The 20,505-nt window shown below is 37.2% G+C and overlaps 1 protein-coding gene across 4 annotated transcripts in view; it reads right to left on the bottom strand.

Annotated features, from left to right (window-relative positions):
• PATJ (PATJ crumbs cell polarity complex component) overlaps positions 1-20,505 on the bottom strand; it is a 354,647-nt gene that overhangs the window by 231,030 nt on the left and 103,112 nt on the right. For 3 of the 4 annotated variants that reach the window (XM_055305729.1, XM_055305727.1, XM_055305730.1), the window contains 4 exons: positions 16,640-16,759; positions 14,470-14,865; positions 8,286-8,409; positions 2,524-2,698 (listed from right to left, as the gene is read on the bottom strand). In XM_055305729.1, coding sequence (XP_055161704.1) covers positions 2,524-2,698; positions 8,286-8,409; positions 14,470-14,865; positions 16,640-16,759 — 815 coding nt within the window. The remainder of the gene's footprint in view (positions 1-2,523; positions 2,699-8,285; positions 8,410-14,469; positions 14,866-16,639; positions 16,760-20,505) is intronic. The other variant, XM_055305728.1, reaches the window with a different exon arrangement.

The raw sequence follows: 20,505 nt of genomic DNA, 5'->3' as shown, positions 1-20,505 counted from the left end.
TCATGTTACCACCACCTCATCACTGTTTTAAAATAACCTCCACCTAAATGACAAAAAACATAAAAAATAAAACCTCTCTTGTGTCCCACAGGACACAAATAGCACTCTACCTGTACTTTCCTTTTCATTCCTGGCACCTGTCTCTGTGAGTGAGGTAAACTTCTTCCCAAAGGTATATCTCTCTAAGGTGCGCTACGTCCTTCTCTCCTTCTGCCCTCTCCAGCGACTGTATTTAATCACCACCTTTCTAGCATCTACATATTCCTTTGCTAGATCTTTCACAGAAAGACACACATGCATGCACGCACACATAATATATATGTAGTTATATATGTATAACCTGTTCTCCTTTACCTCAATCTAGTAATACCCTCTAGCTATGTAGGTAATATGCATTAGATCAGTCTCTCTTCATGACCAGGATTCTGAAAACACTAGTCTTACTGTGCCTAATTTCAGACCTATTCAATTCTCAACCCACTGCTAATTTTTACTTTACTAAAATTGTTCTGTGCTTACCAGGGGCATCTGTGTAGCCAAACCCCATGCAAAGTATTCTGTTTTATCTGCTCTGATCTCTCTGAAGCATATAATGATGGTCTGTGATGACCTCTGTTAAAATGTTCTCTCTGGGAGTGCCTGGGTGGCTCAGTTGAGTGCCTGACTCTTGATTTCAGCTCAGGTCATGATCTTAGGGTCATACAGGGAGTGATCTGTATTCTGCAGGGAGTCTGCTTGAGGATTCTCTGCCTCCCTTTCCCTCTGCTCTTCCCCTTGCTTGCACACACACACACACTCTAAAATAAACCTTAAAAAACAAATATCTTCCTGGTTTCTATGCCTATCACTAAGTTCATCAATTTCCTCCAACGTTTTGTTCATTCCACTTCACTATTTTCTTCCTCCATTTATACCTGTAACATTGCTGCTTTGCAGGACTACAATTTTGGCCCTATGCTCTTATTATTTGACCTTACTTTGGATGACTATTCAAGTCCAACAGTTTCACCTACATTTGATCTTGATCCCAATTATCCACATCAGGATAGACCTCAACATTAACCCCCAGAATCACACATATAATTGATTCCACTTCACTTTGTGGAACCCTCATGTCCCAAACCAAATTCAGTTTCCCTTCCAACCTGTTCATGCTCCTGTAAACATTTTTTAAACTGAAGTATAACATACAATGTTATATTAGTTTTAGGTGTACAACATAGTGATTCAATAGTTCTATATATTGTGAAAAGCTCACCATGATAAGTGTAGCTACCATCTGTCACCATAAAAATTATCATATTATTAACTATATTCCTTATGCTGTACTTATCCCCATGACTTATTTATTTTATAACTGGAAGTCTGTACCTCTTAATCCCCTTCACCTATTTCACCCATCCCTCTTCCCTCTCCCCTCTAGCAACTACTACTTTGTTCTTTTTACAAGACAGTTTCTTTGTTCATTTGTTTGTTTTGTTTTGTAAATACCACAAGTGAAATCATATGGTATTTGTGTTTCACTGTCTGACCTATCTCATTTAGCATAATATCCTCTATGTCTATCCATGCTGTTGAAAATGGCAATACTGCATTCTTTTAATGGCTGAGTAATATTCCATTGTATACAGACCATTTCTTTTTTTTTTTTTTAAGATTTTATTTATTTGAGAGAGAGTGAGAGAGCAAGTAAGCACAGAAAGAGAGAGAGAAGCAGATTCCCCATTGAGCAGATAGCCTGATGTAGGGCTCAATCCCAGGACCCCAAGGATCATGACCCGAACTGAACACAGAACGCTTAACCAACTAAGCCACCCACCAGGCACCCCAATACCATGACTTCTTTATCCATCCATCTATCCATCAATGGACACTTAGGTTGCCTCCTTTGCTCCTATATATATAAAAGAATTTAAGATGCCACAATCCATTTATTGTCCCACACCAGAAACACAAGTTATCCTTAACTGTGTCATCTCACCATGACACGTAATCAGTCACCAGTTCCATCAAATTCTCTAACTCTAAATCCATTCTGTCCTTAATTTGTCCATATGTCTTGCTTACATTGTTAAAATAAACTCTTAATTAACCTTTTCTTTTCTTTCTTTTTTTTTTTATTTATGATAGTCACAGCGAGAGAGAGAGAGAGAGAGAGAGAGAGAGAGGCAGAGGGAGAAGCAGGCTCCATGCACCGGGAGCCCGACATGGGATTCGATCCCGGGTCTCCAGGATTGCGCCCTGGGCCAAAGGCAGGCGCCAAACCGCTGCGCCACCCAGGGATCCCAACCTTTTATTTTCTAACATATATTCTATGTAGTACATTTTCTACACAACTGCAGGAATACAAAATTATATATATGGCTCAATTTTAAGTATGTGAAATTCTCATACTAATTGTCTAATATTCAATTTTATTCATATTTTCTCCATTTTCCAATGTTCCACCATAATCATGCTTTTTAAAAAAATGTGATCAAAAACTACTTTATAATGTGAAAACAAAGATAAATGGTATCATACCATGCACCAGCAGTATATCTAGAAGATGATGCTCCTGTGTATGCTGAGGCCTTGGAAACAACTCGGGGCCTGGGGAGCTGGTATAAGGGTAAATCTTCTTGCTCCCTTCTTTGAGCCACAGCAGGGAGTTCAACAAGCATACCAGGACCTTGGACATCATTTGGAATCATCATGCCTAAAGAACAAACCCAGATGATAGTGAATACAAGATGCTTCTTTCATTGATCCTTCATTTGTTCAATAGTTATGGGCATCCACCAGGCACAAGCCCTTCCAGGTAGGAATCTTATTTATATTAACCTGAATAAATAAAATGTTTAATATGTCAGATGGTGACAAGTAGTATGGTGAAAAATGAAGCAAGGAAGGGGGATAAGGATTGCTCAGTGCAAGAGAGTTACAATTTTACATATGGCCTCATGGAAAAGATGACATTTTAGCAACATAAATATTTTATCAAAAGAACCCCCTTAATAATTGTGTTCTTAATCTCACTATACATTTTCCCTTCTCAACCTAAGTTGTCCCAAATGTAGGTAGTCCTACACTTCAGTTATTTAAAAAAAAAAATTTCCACAGAATAAAAATAACCAAATAAAAACACATTTAAAATTTTTTTAAAAATTTAATTTCTGGGGATCCCTGGGTGGCGCAGCGGTTTGGCGCCTGCATTTGGCCCGGGGCGCGATCCTGGAGACCCGGGATCGAATCTCACATCGGGCTCCCGGTGCATGGAGCCTGCTTCTCCCTCTGCCTGTGTCTCTGCCTCTCTCTCTCTCTGTGACTATCATAAATAAATAAAAAAAATTTAAAAAAATTTAATTTCTGTATAGTTAACATACAGTGTTACATTAGACTCAGGCATATAATATAGTGATTCGACAACTGCATACATCACCCAGGGCTTATCATGTTAAGAAAACAGATTTTTAAGGGAGCTTTGTTAAAAAAAAAAAAAAAAAAAAAAAAAAGGGAAGCTTTGTTTACAAATGTCAGAATTCATTTACATTTGTTACCTCATTTAATTCTCATATCAAACTATGAGTTAGAAAAGATACCAGCAACTTTTCTATAGATAGAGAAACTCAGGCTAAGTAATTTTGCCAACTGGAATATGCAAATATACCTGACTTGCCATCTGTGTCATTTCCCCATTTACTGAAAAAAGGACTAGGGCAGAGTTAGTTGTGCATTGAGTCCTATAGCACATAGAGACCTGCACCCATACTGGCATGGGTCCATTCATCACCCTTAGGATACACACCAGTAATCTACTGTAATCTAATCTATTCTCAGCTAACCTTTCTTAATTGTTTTTCAAAGATTTTATTTATTTATTCATGAGAATACAGAGAGGAGAGTGAGAGAGAGGCAGAGACACAGGCAGAGGGAGAAGCAGGCTCCATGCAGGTTGCCGACGCGGGACTCGATCCCCAGTCTCCAGGATCATGCCCCAGGCCGAAGGTGGCACTAAACCGCTGAGCAACGGGGGCTGCCCCAGCCAACCTTTCTTTAGCATATTATTCAAATATGATGAATTGCCCTTACATTCCTTCCTTAAATCCATACATTCATAGTATTTCTTGGAGCTCTGGTTTCTCAGAAAATCAGAAATGATTTTTAAGAGCTAAAGATATTGTCCTAGAATTTTTCCTATAAGCATCACCCAAACTCTTTCCATTTCTTCATAATGAACAAATATCCTAGTAAACTCACTACTACTCCTTTTAACTTGCCTAGAAACCTGGGAATCAGAATCTAATCAGTTGGTAATGCAACAGACTCTGAAGAGCTGGTGAAAGTAACTGTAAGGCTCCGGTGGTGTTACAGGAAGTCTCAGAGCCTGTCCCTCATCCCCGTGTACCCTTGACTCCTGTCCACTGGGGCCTATACTCCTGCAAAGCACTCTATTCCATATCATCGCCTCAAAGTTGTAGCTTTGCCTAGGTCTGCCTACTTCCTACTGAGGATATACCAGGGGTGGGACTCGATTCTGGTCAGAATGGCTAAACACCCATGTCAGGAAAAGGGAACCGGCTCTATTTGCGGAGCAGTTTCCCAGCCACGGATGCTGGTAAAAACAGACCTCTAAATTACGGCACTGGGTTTCACAGGTTGCCGTGGTCTGTTTCAAACTTTTCATTGTTCCACACGGAGGCTGCCCGTGCCCTCTGCTCCATTCCTCCTCCAAGGACCCCTGGGGCTGGTGCTCAGGTACACATTTCTGTCACAGTGCTTAACACATGCCTTACACAGCTGTTCACCAAGTGCACTGCAATACCCAGAAGCCATAAAACAAATAGAGTCCTCGAGGGCCTACACAGGTGTTAGGTAAGGGCCATAACAGAAGCACAAAGGTTAGAAAAACAAAGTTAAAAAAAAAAAAAAAGGTCATGGACAAATGGAGGTTAATGTTTACAGCGGAGGAATGGAGGAAATTTTCAAAAGGTTTATACTTGGTGAGGTGCAAGCACATTATGGTCAACAGAATAAAGGCAAGAAGAATGCAAGTAGAGAGGAGGGTGGGCTGTTATATAACTTGGCCATAGGGCAGGGAGTGGGGGTAGGGGGGTGACTGTAGGGAGCGGGGAAGCCTTGGGAGTTGCAATGCTGTTGAATAACCACACATAAGTAGCATTTCCCTTTCTCATTCAACAAATATTTCTTGAGCACCTACCACGGTAACACAATCAGATACAAGCCTCACCCTCTAGAAGCCTAGTTTATAGTAAGAGCTAGGCATACAAATGAGTATGTGTGCCTGACTTTTGGGTGCGACAAGAGAGATTGATCCAAGCTTCCCTGAGGCACCATCTAGGCAGGGGCACTCAAAGATTAGGAAACAGAACTACTTTCTGTCTGAAACTTTCTGAAAACTTGTACACTAAATGAATTATTGATTGGAATTTATCTTGTATGCTTTTCCTTATTAATTATCCTAATTTATGGGCTGGTTTCATAGCTCATGAAGAATAGAGGCTCATAGAGGATACATAATGTTGGATTGAGTGAGTACAGGGTTAAGAATAGCACTTTACACATAAGGTTCTTAAAAATAATTTTTAAATTAATTGTTTGGAAAAAGAAATTTCATTGTTCAGAGATCTAAAATTGTCTGTTACTAATAAAGTGATCAAACAGTCACAGATTTAAAAGAGGGCTCAGAATACACTTAGCTGAAACCTTTCATTTTATAATTCAGGAAACAGAGAGGCTTGGAGAAGCCTGAGGGATTGCCTGGTGTACCTGCTTAGTACAGAGACCTGGGACTGAAACCATCAGCTGTTTGCTGGACAAGATCTCAAGAGCAAAATCAAATTTTGAGTAGAATTAATTCAATATGTATGCTGCTGAAATCTTTATTGACTCTGTATTAATAATTTCTTAGCCTACCCACAGTTAGCATTAACCCAAATAGTCATCCCTGCCGCACAGCATTCTAGAGGCTTTCAAACAATTTTCCTAAAAGCATGTGGTTATGAATGCTTTTCTAGTGAGGGCAAACCTAAGATATATAAGTCTAACTGTATTCCTGAAACTAGAATCTCTAAAAATTGAATTCCCAGGGCCTTGCAAAGTATTAGATTAAGGCAGTGTAGTGGGCACATTGGGGACCTCTCTAAAGATAGACCCAAGCCACAAAACCTATGAATGTAACCTTATTTGGAAAAAAAAAAAAAGTCTTTGCAGATATAAGTAAGTATCGTGAGATGAGACCATCCTGGATTACCCAAGTGGGCCCTAAATCTAATGATAGATGTCCTTATAAGAGACAATGAAGAAAAGACACAGGGAAAAGAGAGGGCTGCCATAGGAAGACAGAGGCACATATGACAGTGATGCAGCCATGAGCTGCCAGAAGCCAGAGGAGGAAAACAAAACAAAACAAAACAGATTTTCCCCTAACAGCTTCAGAGGGAGCACAGCACCTTGATTTAGGACTTCGGGCCTTGAGAACCGTGAGAGAAATAGTTTCCGTTGTTTTAACCCACCAAGTTCGTGACAACTTGTTACAGCAGCCCTAAGAAACTTATATAGGCAGCAGAAGTCAGAGGAAGTAACTTGGAATCACTTAGATAATACACAGAGTAGAGCTCAAGAGGGACTACCTTCTCTGTCTTCTTCCCAACTCCACAGCTCCTCCCCACAAACACCCACCCCGTCCAACCAGTCTGTCCTCTCAATCCTGACAGTATAGAGCAGGAAGCAATTCTCTGCAATTTTGCTCCCTGGGTACATCTGGCAATGTCCGGAGACATTTGATTTTGATCATGACTGGGAATGTGAGTACCACTGACATCAGGGTTAGAAAGCAGGGAAGCTGCTAAACATTCTATGATATACAGGTCAGGTCTCCAAAGCGAAGAATTACTTGGTCCAAAATAGTAATGGCATTGCTATAAAGTATCAATGGCAATCAAACAGATATGGCTATTAATTCAATTATTATTTCATTTGTGCCATAAATCTTCTCCAAGTACTTAGAGGACTATAGAGATGTACTAAATTTTTCAAAAACAGTATAATGGGACACTTTGTAAGGGGGAAAGTACCATTTTTATCCTAGTCACAATTGGTTATGTATCATGAAACACAGGATAAACTCATCTAATCTTAGATATTCAAAATAAACTATCCATGCTGTGTTTTGACTCACAAGGAATTGACAACTGTTATCATCTCATAGATGATTTCAATCTTCTGAGAGAGTAAGCAAGAGGGGATGGGAGGGGGGCAGAAGGTGACTGAGAGATTTGAGAATCTTAAGCAGGCTACACACTCAGCGCAGAGCCCAATGCCAAGCTTGATCTCATGATCCTGACCATCATGGTCTGAGCCAAAATCAGGAGTCAGATGCTTAACCAACTGAGCCCTTCAGGTGCTCCCAAATGACTTCAATCTTTACCAAGGATTCCATTCTTTAGATATTACTCAGCAGAATGAATTCATAGAAACTCTTACATAACCTTCCACAGTACACTGACTCCTACAGAGTCATGAGAAGGACCCAAAGAGAAAGACTGGGGCATTACAACATGAGAAGTGCCCAAAGAGAAAGATTTTTCCTATAAGCAGAGTCATAACACGTGAAGGACAGCATAAATCCTGAACAATGGCTCTATAAATCCCAGTGCTATGAAAGAACTTAACTGTCTCACCTAGAGATCTTAATAATCTAACAACCTTCAATATTTCAGTGTTGGATAAAGAAAAATTATTTTTCAAAGTCAAGTTTTCAAAATTATATAAGAATCAATATTGGAGGTAGGCAAGGAGAGGCATTATACTTTTAGGATTCTTTAATGGAAACTAAGTTATTAATGTACCAAAATTGACCATAATATATGGCTATAAAAATGTTCATAAATGTTTAAAATATGCCTCTCTTTATTAATATTTAACAACCCCATTCAATGAGCTAACAGTATCACTTAATGGCATCAGAGATTTTAATATATATTAGCAGAGACTTATTTCAGATTTAACATATAAGGTACTAGTTTTAGTTTTAATCCATACTGCTCATAAAAAGCAAAATCAAGCACTGAAAATACAGCCCTCTCGGGAAATAGAATCTGAAAGTTCTTTATTGACATATAAGCCACATTTATTCTAGATTTACTGAAGCAGATTAATAAACAGATTTAAATTTGCATCATAATGAATAAAAATATGACAGTAAGAGTTATAGTATATAAAAATAAAACTGAAAGATTGCAAAATAATGTTATTTGTGCTTATGAGAAACAAAAACCACAAACCTAAATCCAGACTGCTTTTTGTTAATGAATTAAGATTTTCCAGATCATCAAATCTGCCTTGTTGACTGTTTCCTTCAGATGAGGGAATGGAGGGTAGGGAATCGATGCCAAAATTTTCTTTTATCTTGAGAGGAAGAAAGACAGAAATGCATTAGTACTTTGTGATAAAGTGAGGAACATTGTAATGTTGTTCAAACCAGATAACAATGACAGCAGAAAACTGCCCTGAAATCAGGCCTTCTCAGTAATGGTTTATACTGTGGCAACGAATAACAAATGCTGGTAACTTAATATCTGCAAGGGTACAAGCTAATAAAATCTGGTTTTGTTTTGTTTTGTTTGCAAACACTGAATTTTTTAACAAAAAATTTGTTTTATAAACATTAATAAGTAGATTTAAGTAAATGATCACAAAGGTATAAAGATCTATCCAATCAAGCAAAGTCAATGGCTGATTCATAATAACTCATGGATCACATTGGATCACAATCTCAGTAGCTTCACTGACAATCTCAAAACACCTGGTGGATTTTCACAGCTATAAGTTCTTGCTTCACCCTCCCTACCACTTTTATCTACCTGGTGAACACCAGTTACCCACACTTAAAACCTACAGCTAAGCACAATCAACGATTTTTGCATTTTCTGCTTGCCTTCCTTTGATAAATGTCTTTATGGTTTCCGAAAGTTATAATCTTCCAGACATACAATCTTTACTAAAATATTTTATTATGATATTTTACAAACCTTTATAAGCATAAAATTAAATGGCAACATCAGGGCCACTAGAGGGATATATTTCAATTCATTTAAGATGAATAATACTGTTATTCTCTACTGTTGGAAATTTAGATCATTCAAAACAAAGAAGGTGATGACATCTTTTACATGGTCCATTGTTTTCATTAACATTATATTGGTCAGACTTCAATGGTAAGAGAAGGATGTCTCATAAGCTGATATGCCAAATACTGCTAGCTTTTTCTATACAGATTATAAATATAGCTAAGTATAGAACTCTATCAGATATCTAATGGTGCCTACAGAACATAGAACTCAACTCAAATATTAAATTGGGGTGCGAAAGGAGATACAACTACCTAGCTGCCTAGAATAAAAGAATTTCTTAGAGAAGGGAATGAAGGAGGAGATGATAAGCACTGAGTACTTAGAAGAAATTTTAAGCAATTTTGGACTTAAAAAAATGTTAATGGCAATTATGTAACTGAGGAAAAGAGAATTGGTATCTGAATCTGAATTTCAATACAAAGGATTAGCTCTTTAGGAAAATGAGTTTTTCTAAATAGAGAGGAAAATAAGAACATACAATTAGTGTTAAATAAATAATCCTCAGGTAAGACTCAGATCTTTTGAAAAGGGGCAAAAAAACTTGTACACTTCTCCAGAGAATATATGAAGATGGTTGATGAGCACATGAAAAGTAACTCAACCTTTCCTAATAGTAATAATTCAGAAAATGCAAATTAAGACTGCAATAAGATACTATTTTGCACCTATTTAAAAAAACAAAATAGGAAACAAGTATTGCCAGGCTTGTGGAAAAATTGGAAAATTTGTGCATTACTGGTGGGAATACAAAATGATGCAGCTACGGTGGAAAATAGGATGGGGGTTCCCCAAAATATTAAAACAATGATTTGAACAGATACTTTATATCAGTGTTTACAACAGCATTATTCACAGTAGCCAAAGGTAGAAACAATCCAGGTGTTCATCAGCTGATGAATGGGTAAACAAACTGTGGTATATAATAGAATATTATTCAGCCTTATAAAGGGACAAAATTAGGCATCTGGGGGGCTCAGTGGTTGAGCGTCTGCCTTTGGCTCAGGTCATGATCCCAGGGTTCTGGAATCAAGTCCCACATCAGGCTTCCCACAGGGAGCCTGCCTCTCCCTCTGCCTATGTCTCTGCCTCTTTCTGTGTGTCTCTCATGAATAAATAAATAAAATCTTTTAAAAAATAAAAATAAAAATAAGATAAAGGGGAAAATCCCACACAGGCTACAATGTGGATGAACCTTGAAGGCATCATGCTAAATGAAATAAGCCTCATACAAAAGGACAAATATTAAATATTGTATGATTCCACTTACATGAGGTGCCTAAAGTAGACAAATTCTTAGAGAAAGAAAGTGGAACTGTGGTTGTTTGCCAGGGGATGAGAGAAGGGGAGAATGGATAGTTACTGTTTAATGGGTATAGACTTTCAATCTGGAAAGATGAAAAAGTTTTGGAGATGGATGATGATAATGGTTGTATAATAATGCAAGTTATTTAATGCTACTGGAACCGTAAACCAAGAAATCGTTAAAATGGTAAATTTAATGTACAGTAGCCCCTCCTTATCTGTGAGGGATACATCCCAAGACTCCCAGTAGATGTCTGAAACCAAGGATAGTCTCAAACCCTGTATGTACTATTTTTTCCTATACATACCTATGATAAAGTTATAAATTAAGCACAGTAAAAGATTACAATGATAACTAATAATAAAATAGAACAATAATAACATATTGTAATAAGAGTTAGGTAAATGTGATCTCTTTTCTCTCTTGAAATATCTCATTGTACTGTACTCACCCTTCTTTTTATGATGATGATGTGAGATGATAAAATGCCTAAGTGATAAGACATAGTGATGTGAATGATGCAGGCATGTGTTAGGCCTTCTGGCAATATGTCAGGAGGAGGATCATTTGCTTCCAGACCTTAGTTGACTACAGATAATTGAAACTGTGAAAGTCAAATCATACATGGGCCACGGGGGGTGGGGGGTGGGAGGGGCTACTGCAATGTATATTTTACTACAACTAAAATAAAGAACCAGATCTATAAATCTTGATAGTTTTGTCCTTCAATTAAAATAGAGTAAGAGAGTAGCAGAGAATGGTAAAGTAGTCAGGTACTATTTGCGCTCCACAAATACAGCTATATCTGTAGTTCAAAATGGATATTATAATGAAGACAGAAGTGATAATGTTACTCTACCCTCTGGAGGGCACTCTCTAAAGGAGTATTGAGAATTACATATTTGTATGGTATTCAAATGTTTTAAAAATCTACCCAAGGCTTGTAATATTAGATAACAAATTTTCATCACATGAGTTCATTTCTGAGGAAGCAAAAAAAAGATTCAAGCCCATCCTGATCTTATGTGTGTAACTGTTACAGAGAATCAGACCATTCTATCAAAAATATGCCACTTTGGAATAAGGATTATCCTGAGAGGGAGACAAATGAGAAATAGTATGTACAGAAAAGCTATCTTCCCCTGACTGTTAATCACCAGAAATGACTCTAGGTTTTCTTCAGCTCAGAGACGGCAGCAAGAGGAACATACATAACAAATCTTATTAAAACAACCATTATCTTCCATCAATTTTCCCCTTATATTTACCTTCCTACAGCTCTGATCCTAAAGCCTAAGCCCGTTTTTCCTTGTCTGGTCACTTCTCTATAAGTTTACTCTTCTTTGTTAAGATGCTATGTGAGCCCAAGTTCTAACTACCCCTTTGAGTCAGTCATCAATGAGTTTCTCTTGCAAAAGTGCATGCCACACTTGTTAATAAATTGTTTTTCTTTTGTTAATCTTTCATCAGCTGAATTTCCAGGGCCCCAGCCAGAGAACCAATGGGGGTAAAAGAAAAATTTTTCCTCCTTTATACTGTGTGGAGTTCAGGAAGAAAGGAAAATAACTAATGCCCCAAACAAGAACTTATAATTATTTAAATAGAATAAAATATTCTGCAGACAAGACACATGAAAGCTAAAACTATTTTAAGACAGAGTGTGTAAGTGCCTGGGTAGCTCAGTCGGTTAAGTGTCTGCCTTAGGCTTAGGTCATGATCCCAGGGTCCCCTGCTCAGGGGGGAGACTGCTTCTCCTTCAGCCTGCCACTCCCCTTGCTTGTGCACACTCTTGCTGTCAAATAAATAAAATCTTAAAAAAAAAAAAAAAGGAGAGAGAGAGTGTGTGCAATTGGGGGGTGGGGTGCAGAGGAAGAGAGAAAGCATCCCAACCAGGCTCCACACCCAGTCTGACATGGAGCCCCATGTGAGGCTCGATCTCACTATCCTGAGATCATGACCTGAGCTAAAACCAAGAGCTGGACGTTTAACTGACTAAACCACCCAAGTGCCCGTGGGACTGAAACAATTTTAATCAGTGTCCTTTTAGGGAGCTTACAAAGGTAACTGCAAAGAATTAGTAATGGAAAATATGAAGGAAGCAAGGAAATTTAACAGACTTAGTAATTAGGATGCATGTCTTTCAAATTGTGAGCACTGAATGTTGTTATAAACAAGCTTTTTAAATAGCACTCTAACAAACAACAGAGTAAGTAGTTCTATTGTGAAGATTATCACTATGTGCTTACAAAGGGAATTCTTGTAAAGTCTATTGTTATGCAAATGAGTACTCAAAATCAGTATAAAATTCTGATATTATGGATTCAAAAATTACTGTATCTCAAATAATTTTGATGAAAATTAAGATGGTATATTTGGAAAGCTTTGTTAAATGACCAAAAGGTGATTCTAGTGATAATGTATTTATGGACATAGATATGTGTTGAAAGAATCTGAAAAAATTTAAGTCATTAAATGTGGGAATAGGCAAAAACATTTAACATTTGACAGTTTTAAAAATATGAATGTGTAAATTTATAAAGTAAATACTGTGAACGTACCTTTAATGACTTCATCTGGAACCCTAAAAGTTTATGTATTAAAATTAAAATGGGCCTCTATTTCAGGTTGCTTTATATTTGGAAAAATAGAAAATTTTCTTTTTATATAAGAAAGCCATAACAAGTGAGTATTTATGAATATTCACTAATCTGTAGTTAGAATTTGCTCCAATAACTAATATTCTGTTTGGGTTCACGTGCTTACAAATACAGGAATGGGACTGGGCAAGGAAAGAAAGCATCAATGGCAACATATCAGGTGATTCTTTGTTACCTCTTCCCACACCCAGGCATTATTCACATAATCCCAGAACATCTGTTCTCTGGTAGACTGCCCAGAGTCCGCTAATCCTCTTGTGTTCCATAAATACAGCTAGTACAGCCTCTTGCACAGCAGAATGACCCACAGCATTTGCAAAAGGGGAAAAAGGTCTGACAGAGGAGAGCAAAGAAACCAGCCCTGCGGGCCGGGGAGAGAGTAAAGAAAAGCACTCTCCTCAGAGCACTGCAGGAAAGTTGCTGACCTCTGTGAGAGGAGTATTGTGCTGGACCTAAACATACCGTTAAGTGGCCTTTTAAAAATATCCCTCGAGGTGCTTCAGTGACTCAATCATTTAAACGTGTCCGACTCTTGATTTCTGTTCAGGTCAGGATCTCAGGGTCGTGAGATGGAGCCCCATGTGGTGCTCAGCACTGCTTAAGATTCTCTCTCTCCTTCTCCCTCTGTCCCATCCTCCCCTCTCTCCCTCTCTTAAAAAAGAAACATCCTTACATAATAAATTTCTTTTCATTCACTAGAAGTTAATCTGGGACATGAAATGAACAAACAAAACTAAAACACTAAAAAATGTCCCTGATGAAGGATTCCAATCAGTAACTAGTTAACTGTAATTTTATATAGTTTATTGGTGATCTAATAGAAGGGCAAACCTACTGAAATATAATGCTTTCCTGCCAAGTTGAAAATAGGCAGTATCACAAACATAAAGATAATTTTTCAGAATTCAGGGTCCTTTGATTTAGTATCATATATAACACAGAGAATAGTATGGATAAGCAAGACATAAACAACGTATCTTGAGTCAATTTTGCCTTGATTTTCCCTGATAAATACAAATACACAATGTGAGAAATATAGAGGTGTGTGTCTCTGAGGGAATAAAAAAATCACAAATGGCAAAAGAACTTTTCTTTGAAATGGACAATCTGGAGAAACAGATCACTAAAAAACAAGGCTAGAAACCACTACAAAAGGCAACTGCAGCTTACTGACTCTAAAAGTTGTATAAGAAAAGAAGAATTTATACTTACAGCATTACACTCTATGGTACAACTCAGAAAAACGATTAATTACAAAAATTACATTTTCCATTACATTTTGGTTTTTTGAAAGTTACAGGACTTAGGAAGAGGGAAGAGGGAGGAAGGGGAAAAGAAGGGGTAGGGATATGGACGATCTGTTCTGATCCCTTACCATGTTTTCAGTGCTATAGCCATATTGCTGTGTCTCCTGGGAATACATATTCATCATGGATCTTGCTTCTTGAAGCTCAGGTGGTTCACTGTCATGGAACCACTGTGTGCCAAAGTGAAGTTCCTTTACAGAGGAAACAGGAGCAGCCTCTTGAAGGTGTGACGAGGGATACAAGTCCATCGACTGAAAGTGATCTTGATATAGGTCACATTCTTCATCAACAAGCATCTCTCTCTCTTCCCCCATCTCCTGCAATCTAGGAGGTAGAAATTCTTGCATCTCCCAGGCCTCCTTGCTGTTGTCTATCTCTTTTTGTTGGGACTGGAAAGCCTTTCCCAGATCCAGGAATGGCTCATCTACAAGTTCCTCTTTATAATAGGGTTCATCTCTAAATCCCTGTAAATAAAAGTTGCAAAAACAATTTTAACTCCACCTGCCTTAGAGCAGCACTCTACACATTAACTGGAAAAGTTAACCCCTGACCTAACCAGAATGACTACATTCTATGCTAGGCACAGTTAACTCCAACAGCTCTCCATTACAAAGGAGGAGAAATAAAAGCTCACTCTCACTCAACCCTCAAAGCAGAGAAAGGGACAAACAGTAAGTAGCAGAAATCTGCCCTTGGCAAGGTGAATAATTATTCCAAAAGGTGTGTTATACATTAACCACCTGAAAATTCTCAATCAGAAATAGGAATTTTGTCAAACTGCTACACTGAACATCGAACTCATGCATCTCATACAGAAGTAGTACATAAATATAGACACACATCATACTATTTTCTAAGAAAACAAAGATGTAAATAGTATGGATTTTCAAGCTTATGTAACTCAAAAGAAATTATGACTATTGAAATGATCAAAATGCATTCTCTATAAAGGATATGGGATGTATGTCTCAACTACTTTGAGTATGACTATCTTATAATATGCCTGTAACAGAAATGTATTCTTTCCATCTGTACTGAAATTATATAGTAAAAAGGAATGAATATAGTATGCTTTTTAATTAATTTGTATTTCACTAATTAGAAGTACATACAACTGAAAATAGTCATACATGTGCAGAAATTTTGCCGAGTGCTTAGGTAACACCTGAGGATTATATGGATTTCCTGAGCCTCTAACCTAACCCTGGGGATCCTCAGAGCGTTGAGCACAACAAGGCCCAATGCCACTGAGAGATCACTGACATTTCTTATTTGAATACCTACTCATTAAATATTACCAAATGTGGGACACCTGGGTGGCTCAGTGGTTAAGCGTCTGTCTGCCTTTCGCTCAAGTCATGATCCCAAGGTACTGGGATCAAGTCCCACATCAGGCTCCTTGCAGGCAGCCTGCTTCTCCCTCTGCCTGTGTCTCTGCGCCTCACTCTCTCTCTCTGTCTCTCATGAATAAGTAAATAAAATCTTAATAAATAAATAAATATTACCACATGTAAATTCATTGAATGAATCTATTACTTTTCCATCTTTAAATTATTATAGTGCATCAAATACTGCAAGCTAGTTCATTTTTTTAAAAGGTGTGTTTACGGGGTATATTTGAAGATGTCATACACTTATGAAATTTTAACAAAAACTGTCTACACCAAAAAAAACTCCCCACAATGTATAGTATAGAAAGAAGTATCAGCTCAAGGTGCTGTTAATAAATTATGCAAAGAATATCACCAGATAGTTATTATCAAGTAAGTAGTGCCATACTCTATTTTCAAGAAGCAAAAAAAGCACAATTCATTTTAATAAAAAAAAGAAAAGCTTCGAAATATACTTTCTAAAATTAAAGCATAAAGAAGAGTTTTGACTAACTCTTTTCTTTAGAATGTATTCAGCAAGAAGTCCTTTAGTATAGCTCTGTTTTCTACAGGATTTTAAATGCATGTCTATTTTTGAACATTGTGTTCTACCCTCAAAATTTTAAGAGTATATTAGTGGTATAAAATAAGGTTTGTTTGTGCTTTGAAAATGCCTTATATCTGGCCTATGTTATTTATGAAGCCAATGTGACACAATGGGGAAAAAAGTTCATTAAAAAAAAAATAAAAGAGGAGTATAATTTAATTTGTGTCTCTTTAGCCAAGATTGGGAACAAGCTTTTGTCTTCTTTATAGAAACATTAGCTCATGGCAAACCATTCAAATAGGAAATCAGTTTACTACATACCTTGGGTGCTTCAAGTATTAAAGATGAATTTATATCATGAATTGTTTCTGAAAGTTCAGTCTCGTCTTCATTATTGTTTGAATGTAAAATATAATGACTTTCCTCCTCTTTATCATTATCCTGAAACAGAAATAATTTTTATTTTTTTAGCAAAATTGAAGACATGTTTTTTGTCAACCATGAGGCTATTTTTTATTAAAATAACTGACATATAACATTATACGCATTAGTTATGTGTACAAAATAATTAGATGTTATGTATATATTACAAAATTATCACATAAGGGGCACCTTGGTGGCTCAGTCGGTTAAACATCTGCCTTCGACTCAGGTCATGATCTCAGAGTCCTGGAATTGAGCCCCATGTCAGGCTCCCTGCTTAGTGGGGAGTCTGCTTCTCCATCTCCCTCTACCCCTCCCCTGGTTCCTGCTCTCTCTCAAAAAAATAAAATATTTTTAAAAACTTATCACAATAAATTTAGTTATATCTGCATCTTTCAAGTATATAATATGGTATTGTTAGAAACACCGTGGTATACATTGCATCTGCAGGACTTATTCATCTCAAGACTGGAAGTTTGTACCTTCTGACCACCTTCATCCATCTTGCCTACCACTCCCTGCCTACAGCAACCACAGGAAGCACTTTTGTAATCAAGAAAATACTTTAGTTTTGAATTCTCTTCAAATTAATTCTCATCTTTCCATTAAGTGCAAGACACAATACAATTTATGCAAATTATTTTATTAGAACAAACTCTTCTTTAAAAAATTAAAAAGAAAGTCATATTTGGATCAAAGCTTCTCAAACATTTTTTTCTTTTTAAGTATTCCTTAAACTACATGCAAAAGAAAGAAACTGGACCACTTTCACCACACACAAAAATAAAATCAAAATGGATTAAAGACCTAAATGTAAGACTTGAAACTATAAAAGTCCTTGAAAAGAGCACAGAGAGTAATCTCTCTCTAGATATGTCTCCTGAGGCAAGGGAAATAAAAGCAAAAAATAAACTATCAGGACTACATCAAAATAAAAAGTTCGTGTACAGCAAGAGAAACAATCAATAAAATTAAAAGCCACCTAAAGAATAGAAGAAGGTGTTTACAAATGACATAACCAGGGGCACCAGGGTGGCTCAGTGGTTGAGCATCTGCCTTTGGCTCAGGTTGTGATCCAGGAGTCATGAAATTGAGCCCTGCATCAGGCTCCCTGTGGGGAGCCTGCTTCTCCCTCTTCCTATGTCTCTGCCTCTCATGAATAAATAAATAACATCTTTAAAAAAATGGCATATCAGTAAAGGGTTAGTATCCAAAATACATAAAGAATTGATACAACACACATGAAAAGATGTTCATCATCAGTCATCATCAGGGAAATGCAAATCAAAACTACAATGAGATTGAATAAAAAAAAAAACCCTACAATGCGATACCACCTCACACCTATCAGAATGGCTAAAATCAAAAGTACAAAAAAGAACAAGTGTTGGTGGAACTGTGCAGAAAAAGGAAGCCTCATGCACTGCTGGTAGAAATGTAAACTGATACAGGCACTATAGAAAACAGTATGTTTTTGGTTTCCCAAAAAGTTAAAAATAGAAATATCATATGATGTAGCAACTGGATATTTACTTGAAGAATATGAAAACACTAATTTGAAAAGATATATGCACCCTTATATTTACTGCAACATTATTTATAATAGCCAAATTATGGAAGCAAGCAGCCCAAATGTCCATCAATAGATGAATGGATAAAGGTGTGGTGTATATACAGACAATGGAATATTATTCAGCCATTAAAAAAAAAACAATGAAACCTTGCCATTTGCGACATGAGTAGAACTAAAGAGTATAATGCTAAGTGAAATAAGTCAATCAGAGAAAGATAAATACCATATGATCTCACTCATGTGTGGAAAAAAACAAAACAAATGAGCAAAGGGGGAAAAAAAAGACAAACCAAGAAACAGACTCTTAACTATAGAGAACAAACTGATGGTTACCAGTGTGGGGGGAGGGAGGAAATAGATGAAGGAGATTAAAGAGTACACTCACCATGATGAAAAACAAACTTTAAAAAAAAAAAAAACTCAACAGAAGCACAAATTAGACTTTCACAGGTTGTCAGATATAAGATCAAATTACAAAGTCTGTATCATTACCTTTAAATTAGCAATAGCTAATTTAAAAATGTACTAGAAAACAAGATATCATTCACAAATGGATGGAAAAACCAATAAAGTATTTCAGAATTAAACTAAAAAATATTTGCACAACACATTTAAGGAGAAAACTGTAAAAGAAGACTTGACTAAATAAAGAGACCTACTATGTAAAAAAAAAAAGTATCCCTTTAGATGCCTGGGTAGCTCAGCAGTTAAGCGTCTGCCTTTGGCTCAGGGTGTGATCCCAGGGTCCAGGATCGAGTCCCACATCGGGCTCCCTGCATGGAGCCTGCTTCTCCCTCTGCCTGTGTCTCTGCCTCTCTCTCTCTCTGTGTTTCCCATGAATAAATAAATAAAATCTTAAAAATATATCCCTTAAATTAAAAAAAATCACTCTATCATAAAAGGACCTTAATATTAAGAAATGTATCAGTTTAGGGGTGTCTGTGTGGCTCAGTTGGCTGAGCGTACAACTCTTGGTTTTGGCTCAGATCATGATTTCAGGGTTGTGGGACTGAGCCCCAAGTCAGGCTCCATGCTTGGCATGGAGTCTACCTGAGATTCTCACCTTCTCCCCAGCCCCCTCCCTCACGCACGCTAAGATAAATAAATCTTAAAAAAAAAAAAAGAAACCTATCATCATACACAGGATAGATAGTATTCAAAATGTTTAACAATGGTATAGTGCAGTCACTTGCGATCAGAAAAGGTACAGCCATTCTAGTGCTTACCAGCTCAATAGCAGTCCTAGGCTACTATTTATGGCACCATGTGCCAGGCATAGGTTTAAACATTTTAAATATTCAATTCACTTACTATGTTAATAAACATCCTAAGAAGTAGGTATTCTTATTAAACCCACTTTACAGATCAGCAAAAAGTTACATTATTAATCAGTTACACACCCAGAATTTGAACCCTGGCTGTCTGGCTCTAAGGGCCTGGGATCTCAAATACCATGCCATGCAAACCCCATCTTATTACACAAAAACATGGGAGCTGGTGAGGTTCAATAACTGGCCCAAGGGCACACAGCTTTACAAATCACAGAACTAAGCAAAAAACCCATGGCTGTCTGGCTCAACAACTCCATTGCCAGTTCTGACCTATTAGTTTTGAAGATGCAAAGCAGTTTTTAAAGTCAGTTCATTCATTTTTCAGATCTGGTATATTTGATATTAATTTGTAGAAAAGAGAAGATAAGCCCCATTAATGTAATGTTAATGTAAAAATGTATATTATGAAATACATTATATAGGCAATGTATATCTATGTAATATACGACTTAATAAAAAATTGGGTTCTCCTAACTTTTATACATTCATAGTCTTTCTGGCCTGAGCTGATTTTGGGCCACCTTCTTCACACTTTCCACCCCACTTCCACAGAGGACTGAATGAATGCTCAGTAAATATTATGTAATCAGATAACTGGCCACCAAGTAGACCACAAGAGAGACAGAGACCACAGAGAAGATCCATACACCACTATTTACAGTTCAGGAGCAAACAGTTTTGCTAAAGGCACCCAGATGTTAAAAAAGGAATTAGTGGTAATTCCACTAAGAATTTTATACAGTCCTGAAAGTGACCTTTGTCTTTATCTCTTTTGTGGCTCCCCATTCCCCAAGTATCCTGGAAATCTTCTACTCACTGAGGGAAGCCTAGGCAAAGGTCCACCTCACAATTACTACATT

This window comes from Nyctereutes procyonoides, unplaced genomic scaffold, assembly GCF_905146905.1.
Source record: "Nyctereutes procyonoides isolate TBG_1078 unplaced genomic scaffold, NYPRO_anot_genome, whole genome shotgun sequence".
NCBI classification, from domain to species: domain Eukaryota; kingdom Metazoa; phylum Chordata; class Mammalia; order Carnivora; family Canidae; genus Nyctereutes; species Nyctereutes procyonoides.
Note: the sequence above shows the minus strand (reverse complement) of the source record. Positions and strands in the feature narration are given on the sequence as shown.